We start from the raw sequence: 6,838 nt of genomic DNA, 5'->3' as shown, positions 1-6,838 counted from the left end.
TCATAGGCGGTCTCTAGCAAGACACTATGACTACCTATCTCGAATAGAGTTTGTTCGTGATCTTACGAACGCCGGTGATGATTCCGGCTGATGATCCTTTTGTATCACGATATCATAAGTCGAACATAAGGCATGGACAAGCCACGTTATCTGATTCGACTGCTTTCTCGTTCACTGAGTTCGACTGTGTGAAATAGACGACGTTCGTATATAGTGCGGCCACACATTTCTACAGTCTCACTCACACGAGGGGCCCAACGATATCTCTCTCTTTTACGAGAGGTACAAATCCCGTCTTGACTATCTACAATCCAGCACATGATTCGTTTCGTACCTGATATACGCCTTTATAGTTCTCTAACGAATCCCTATGATTGTGATCGTATCCAATACCTATGATCATCTCTATGATCATCAATCACACATCATACTAGCCTTATTACATCATTATTCCCGCAATGACATACGACTAGTCATGAGGACATCCGGAGCTCGGACGAGGGACTTGAAGCGGAGCAAGGAGCGGAGCAAGGAGCTTTGGAGAACGTTGCTCGATCGGCCGAACACTCGGTGTCTCTATCGACCGATCGCCACTTACCGATGCACACGGACGTGCCACTATCATCTCGGACGTCCAACCCCGTCATCGCATCCAACAGACCATATACGAGGCCTTCACGAGTATCACATTAGGCCGAGCCTCCACTCACTCGTGCCAAAGCTCGGGCCATTTGTAACTCACTTATGTCCAACTTGGAGTTCCACCTTGACGGGACACGGGGCCTTGACACATCATTCCCGAGCGATGCCAATCTCAAGTCTCAGAATGTCTTTGCGTGTCATCTTACGGAGCCAACGCTACGGGACTAACGGATCGCGAATATGGGCTGCACGTATTTAGGCCCAACAGCCATATTTCTAAGTCAAATTAGCATTAATGTCCTAGGCTCTACATGGCTTGCATGCCATTTATCATTTAATGCTTTGTCTTTGAGTAATTTCTACTTAATCCCTTCTTTCTCCTCTTGTAAACCTACACTTTTGGAAATCAGAAATTCTCTTTGGTGAATTGCCATTGTTTGAGGTTGAGCCATCTCCCTCCTTATCGCCGACGGTGTGTCCGTTAGCTTAAGGCTCGGTGTGTCCGGCCTTGCCCCGGCTTCGGTGTGTCCGAGCCAACCCCACGGTGTGTCCGAGGTCTATCCTCCATGTCTCCATCCACTCCTCCGCCATCCTCCGACATCCACTCCATCGAACATCACTTCTGCCATCACTTCCCCTGGGTTTCTCTCCTAAACCGAAACTATACCCCTTCCGAACCCATCATCGGAAGTTCCAGCCCTCGTTGAAAGTCGAGAGCCTTCTCCGTGAAGAGCGAGAGACTGCAACCGAGATCAATCCCATCTATACGAGGCTGTGCTCATATCATTTTGGTATCAGAGCCAAGTCGAGCCAAACGGACGCATAAACCCGGTCGACGAGGACTCGCAACGTGATAAGGATTCCGACTCAGAAATCGCAGTCCTTGGCCACGGTTGTTTTGATCCTCACTTGCTTGTTCATTGTTAAAACGTTGTTGCGGTTTTGTTTACGATTGGACTGTTTTATTTGGCTACTTTCACTTGTGTGTTTTCTGTGATTTTGATAGCCCTCACACTCCCTCTTCGAAATCCGCTCACACCCAAAATCATGGCTGCAAGGATCGCCCGCTAACCCCACGGTGAATGCCTTCCAACTTAGCAAATACTAGGGCGTTTTACGTGTTTTACGTTTCTGTTTTGTTGTGCCATTTTTGCTGCATGTTTAGTGAGTATAAGGCTTTCTAATTCCATTACATAAAACCTTAGGGTGAGGTGTGATAGGGTGTTTCAAATCTGATCAGTTGTTGCATCAAAGAAACTTGCACGTTTTTGCTATCGCATCCCGTCATTGTGCATGTCGCATCACTTCTCGTTGTCACTCGTGTCCGATCTGTGTACAACCTACCTTGAGCACGTTTAAAATTTCTTGATAGTTGCCTCATCATCCCCTGTTTGGTTGCTTAATCTTGCACGTTAACATCTTAGTTCGAAGCACGAATTTGATTCACTCGTTTCGCACGAAATCTAGGACTGTTTTGTGTTGTTGCGTTGACATTGTTCTCTGTGATAGTTTGAGTGACTCAACTTATTTTGCTTATTGTTTGACACTTCTCTGTGAGCACGTGACTTATCATGCATCATACAGTACTCACCTTAGTCATTCGCACGTTCTAGGGCACTTGCATTGCACCACACACCTTGTACGATCTATTTGCTTCGATCGCACGTATCTGTGTTCGTTAGGCGTTAGGTTGAGTGCCTAAGTGTTTGTTTTGCACGTTGGTTGCTGCGTGATTGTTTGTTGCGAGGTTGAGTGACATGAGTAACCATGAACAGTCACGTGAGGGTGCGAATATCGAATCTAGCGAAGGAGCAATCTTTCGGTCCCTTCAACAAATCATGGACTGATTAGCTAGGCTAGAGAATACTCGTCCTAATCCCCCACCTGAACCTAGGGAACTAGCTGCCCGTCCTAGACCACGCCGAGACCACAGTCCCGAGACCCTTAGCGGTGACGAGAGTGACGTAGGACCCCCTAGGAGGTTGCGCGAGAGAGTAGTAGAACCTGTGGTAGACCGAGACCGCAACCATAGGAACCGAGCCCCTAGGCACCGCAAGCGCCAACCCAATGAAGGGTCGGATTACGACGAACCCCGTAGAGCTTATAGATCTCGAGATAGGATAGATGACGAGGGATCCGAATACGATGAACCACCTAGGAGACGAGCCCAACCAAGACCGAGAGTTCGGGCCGATCATAGACGAGAGGCACCCGATGACTTAGACGATCCCTACATAGATTAGCCCCGTGCTTATCGCGGATCAACCGAGCTTAAGCTCAAGCCCCCTCTCTTTCTAGGTAAGGTAGATCCCGAGGCGTATCTCGACTGGGAGCGACGGATGGATAACATCTTTGATTGTTACTCCTATTCGGAGCGTAAGAAGGTCCAATATGCGGCCGCCCAATTAGCCGAGAATGCCCTCACTTGGTGGGATCGTGAGGTTACTGAGCGTCGGCGAGGCCATTACGCTCAGGTCGAGACTTGGCGTGAGATGAAGAATCTCATGCGAAAACGTTTCGTACCTCCTCATTTCCATCGAGATTTACAACGGAGGTATAGGTGTCTAGTGCAAGGGTCTAGGTCGGTAGAAGAATACTTTGAGGAATTTGAGAGCATTAGAAGTCGACTAGAGCTAGACGAGGACGAGGAAATGGTTATGGCCCAGTTTTTAGACGGATTGCAGGATAAGATTGGTCGCAAGGTCGAACGCCATCCGTACCGAGACCTCCAGGATCTCGTGCACCTAGCCGTGCAAATCGAGCAACACGAAAGACGAAAGTCTTCTAGGCTGGGTAAACCCCGAGCATACGCTGCCGGAACCTCTAGTACTCCGTCTAAACCAACACCCTTTAGGAGAGAGGTCTCTGAGAGCCGAACCGTACCGAGTTTCTGGGACCAAGGAAAGAATCCAGAAACATCGAGACCAAAACCCCCGCCCGAGCCTTCTAAAGACACTAGAGCCCGAGAGATCATCTGTTATAAGTGTCGAGGGCGAGGCCATATGGCCAAAGATTGTCCGAACTCCCGTGTTATGATCATAACGGACAAGGGGGAATATGAGTCCTTGGATGAGGACGAGGCTGCTAACTCCGACTCCGATGAGGAGATCGAGTATCCGGATAGCGGCGAGTTACTTGTCACTCGGCGAGTACTTAGCACGCTAACAACTCTGGAGGAAACAACCCAACGGGAGACAATCTTCCACACCCGATGTACTATACACGGGAAGGTTTCTGGGATGATCATCGACAATGGCTCTTGCACCAATGTCGCGAGCGCGTACATGGTAAAGAAGTTGGAACTACCCACTGAGAAACACCCGCACCCGTATAAGCTTCAGTGGATTAATAATACCGGGGAGATAAAGGTGATCGAAAGGGTCAAGATCCCGTTCAGCAAAGGTAAGTACCACGACGAGGTCCTCTGTGACGTCGTCCCTATGCAAGCCAGCCACATTATGCTTGGTAGGCCTTGGCAATTTGATCGGGAGGTAAAACACGACGATCGAGCAAACCAATACTTTTTCGTATACGACAAGCGAAAGGTTGTGATCACACCATTGAGTCCATCTCAAGTTCATGAGATGCAGCTTAAACTAGCCAAGGAACCCGAACCGAAGAAAGGGAGTTTCTATCTTAAGGATAGTCAGGTGGTACGCGCTGTTCGTCAAGAACAGCCGGTGTTGTTCTTGGTCTTCAAAGATCAGTTGAGCCTCCGTAAAGAGACATCGTTGAGTCCCGCTATTAGCCGACTCTTAGAGCGCTATAGCGATGTATTTCCGGACGAGATTCCAGCGGGACTACCACCTATACGCGGGATCGAGCATCAGATCGATCTATTGCCGGGAGCACCATTGCCTAATCGGTCCGCATACCGGATCAACCCCGAGCAAACCAAAGAGCTCGAGAACCAGGTTCAAGAGCTTATGAGTAAGGGTTACATCTGAGAGTCCCTAAGTCCTTGTGCAGTTCCCGTACTACTTGTACCAAAAAAGGACGGGACTTGGAGAATGTGTGTGGATTGCCGAGCAATCAATAACATCACAGTTAAGTACCGTCATCCCATACCCCGACTTGATGACATGCTCGATGAGCTAAGTGGAGCCACGATCTTCTCAAAGATCGATCTTAAGAGTGGCTACCATAAAGTCCGGATGAAAGAAGGCGACGAATGGAAAACCGCCTTCAAGACCAAACAAGGTCTTTATGAGTGGCTCGTCATGCCATTCGGGCTTACGAACGCCCCGAGCACTTTCATGCGGCTCATGAACCAAGTTCTAAGAGCCTTTATCGGAAAGTTCGTAGTAGATACTTCGATGATATTCTCATCTATACTCGAAGTGAAAAAGACCATATCTCGCACTTAGAGCAAGTAATGACCACTCTTCGGAAAGAAAGCCTCTATGCAAACCTTAAGAAATGCTCGTTCTGTACAAACGAGTTGGTTTTTCTAGGATTCGTGGTCAGCTCTCAAGGGTTGCGAGTCGACAGTGAGAAGGTCAAGGCCATTCAGGAGTGGCCGACGCCGTCCACGATCGGAGATGTACGAAGTTTTCTCGGCCTCGCTAGTTTCTATCGCCGATTTGTCAGAGACTTCAGCAGTATTGCTGTCCCCCTTCTCCGCTCTCAAGGACAACCTTACTACCGCACCGGTCTTACTTCTTCCAAACTTTGACAAAACTTTTGACATAGAGTGCGATGCCTCCGGGATTGGCATTGGAGCCGTCCTAATGCAGGAGAAGAGGCCCGTGGCCTACTTTAGCGAGAAGCTCAGTGGAGCTATGCTAAACTATCCGACTTACGACAAAGAGCTCTACGCTCTTGTACGTGCTCTAGAGACTTGGCAGCATTATTTGCTCGCCAAAGAATTTGTCGTGCATTCGGATCATGAGACCCTTAAGGACCTCAAGGGACAGATCGCTCTTAAGCGTAGGCACACTAAGTGGCTTGAATTCATCGAGACTTTCCCGTACGTCATTAAGTACAAGAAGGGAAAGGACAATGTCGTCGCTGATGCATTATCTCGACGCCACACCCTGATATCGGTCATGGAGACTCGGATGTTTGGCTTCGAGTACTTAAAAGATCAATATTTGACCGATCCCGATTTTGGTTCCATCCTCTCCGAGTGCGTAAACGGTGTGTCAGGCCCGTTCTATTTGCACGATGGATATCTCTTCCGCGACAAACGGCTTTGTATCCCTCAAGGATCGATGAGGAATGTCATACTCCACGAGGCTCATGGCGGCGCACTCGCTGGCCATTTTGGAGTTGAAAGGATATTGACCGCCATACATGACCATTTTTATTGGCCGCACCTCAAGAGGGATGTCCAGAGGTTTTCTGCTAAGTGCGTCGATTGCCTTAAGGCAAAATCCCGAACGCAACCTCATGGACTTTATATGCCATTACCGATCCCTACTCATCCTTGGGTAGACGTGTCAATGGACTTTGTACTTGGGCTGCCCAAGATACAACATAAGGACTCCATTTTTGTCATCGTCGATCGATTTTCGAAAATGGCTCACTTTGTGCCGTGTGCTAAAATGGACAATGCTAAGCACATAGCCGATCTCTTCTTTCGAGAGGTCGTGAGACTTCACGGCATACCAAATACGATAGTGTCGGATCGGGACTCTAAGTTCCTAAACCACTTTTAACGGACGTTATGGAAAAAGATCGGCACTAAACTCGTCTATTCTATCACTTGTCATCCGCAGACGGATGGACAAACCGAGGTCGTCAACTGGACTTTAAACCGACTACTCCCTTAGATATCGTCACCCTTCCGAATGACGAGCTAATTAACCTCGATGGAGCCCAAAAGGCTGATCTCTTTAGGACACTCCATCAGCAGGTTCGCGAGAACATTGCTCACAGGACCGAGCAATACGCGCGATAGGCGAACAAAGGATGCAAGGCGGTCCAATTCAAAGAAGGAGACTTGGTGTGGCTACACCTTCGAACCGAACGTTTTCCCGACAAGCGCAAGTCCAAGCTCTCCCCGCGAGGAGATGGTCCCTTTAGAGTCTTAGAGCGAATGAATGATAATGCTTACTGACTTGAGCTTCCTAGTGAGTATACTGTATCTCTTACTTTCAATGTCTCTGATTTACTTCCTTTTGATGCAGGTACCGACATTTCGTGGGCGAAATCTTCGCAAGGGGGAGGGAATGATGAGGACATCCGGAGCTCG

General features: G+C 48.6%; 2 protein-coding genes across 2 annotated transcripts in view; both read left to right on the top strand.

The window, feature by feature from the left end:
* The window catches only part of LOC104816127 (BUD13 homolog), a 38,310-nt gene extending 35,425 nt beyond the window's left edge, over nt 1-2,885 (top strand). The window contains exon 2 of the mRNA XM_010544799.1: nt 2,494-2,885. Within this exon, the coding sequence (XP_010543101.1) occupies nt 2,494-2,885 (392 nt within the window). The remainder of the gene's footprint in view (nt 1-2,493) is intronic.
* Nucleotides 2,886-2,981: 96 nt separating this feature from the next.
* LOC104816126 lies at nt 2,982-4,589 on the top strand. The gene has a single exon (XM_019202825.1). The coding sequence runs from the start codon at nt 2,982-2,984 to the stop codon at nt 4,587-4,589; it is 1,608 nt and encodes a 535-aa protein (XP_019058370.1).
* The last annotated feature ends 2,249 nt before the right edge of the window (nt 4,590-6,838 follow it).

Source organism: Tarenaya hassleriana, unplaced genomic scaffold, assembly GCF_000463585.1.
Source record: "Tarenaya hassleriana unplaced genomic scaffold, ASM46358v1 Cleome245, whole genome shotgun sequence".
In the NCBI taxonomy this organism is placed as follows: Eukaryota; Viridiplantae; Streptophyta; class Magnoliopsida; order Brassicales; family Cleomaceae; genus Tarenaya; species Tarenaya hassleriana.
The sequence above is the reverse complement of the archived record's forward strand: the minus strand, read 5'-3'. Positions and strand labels throughout refer to the sequence as shown.

Coding starts and splice junctions, on each gene's coding strand:
- LOC104816126 (XM_019202825.1), top strand. CDS start 2,982: ATGGATAACATCTTTGATTGTTACTCCTATTCGGAGCGTAAGAAGGTC.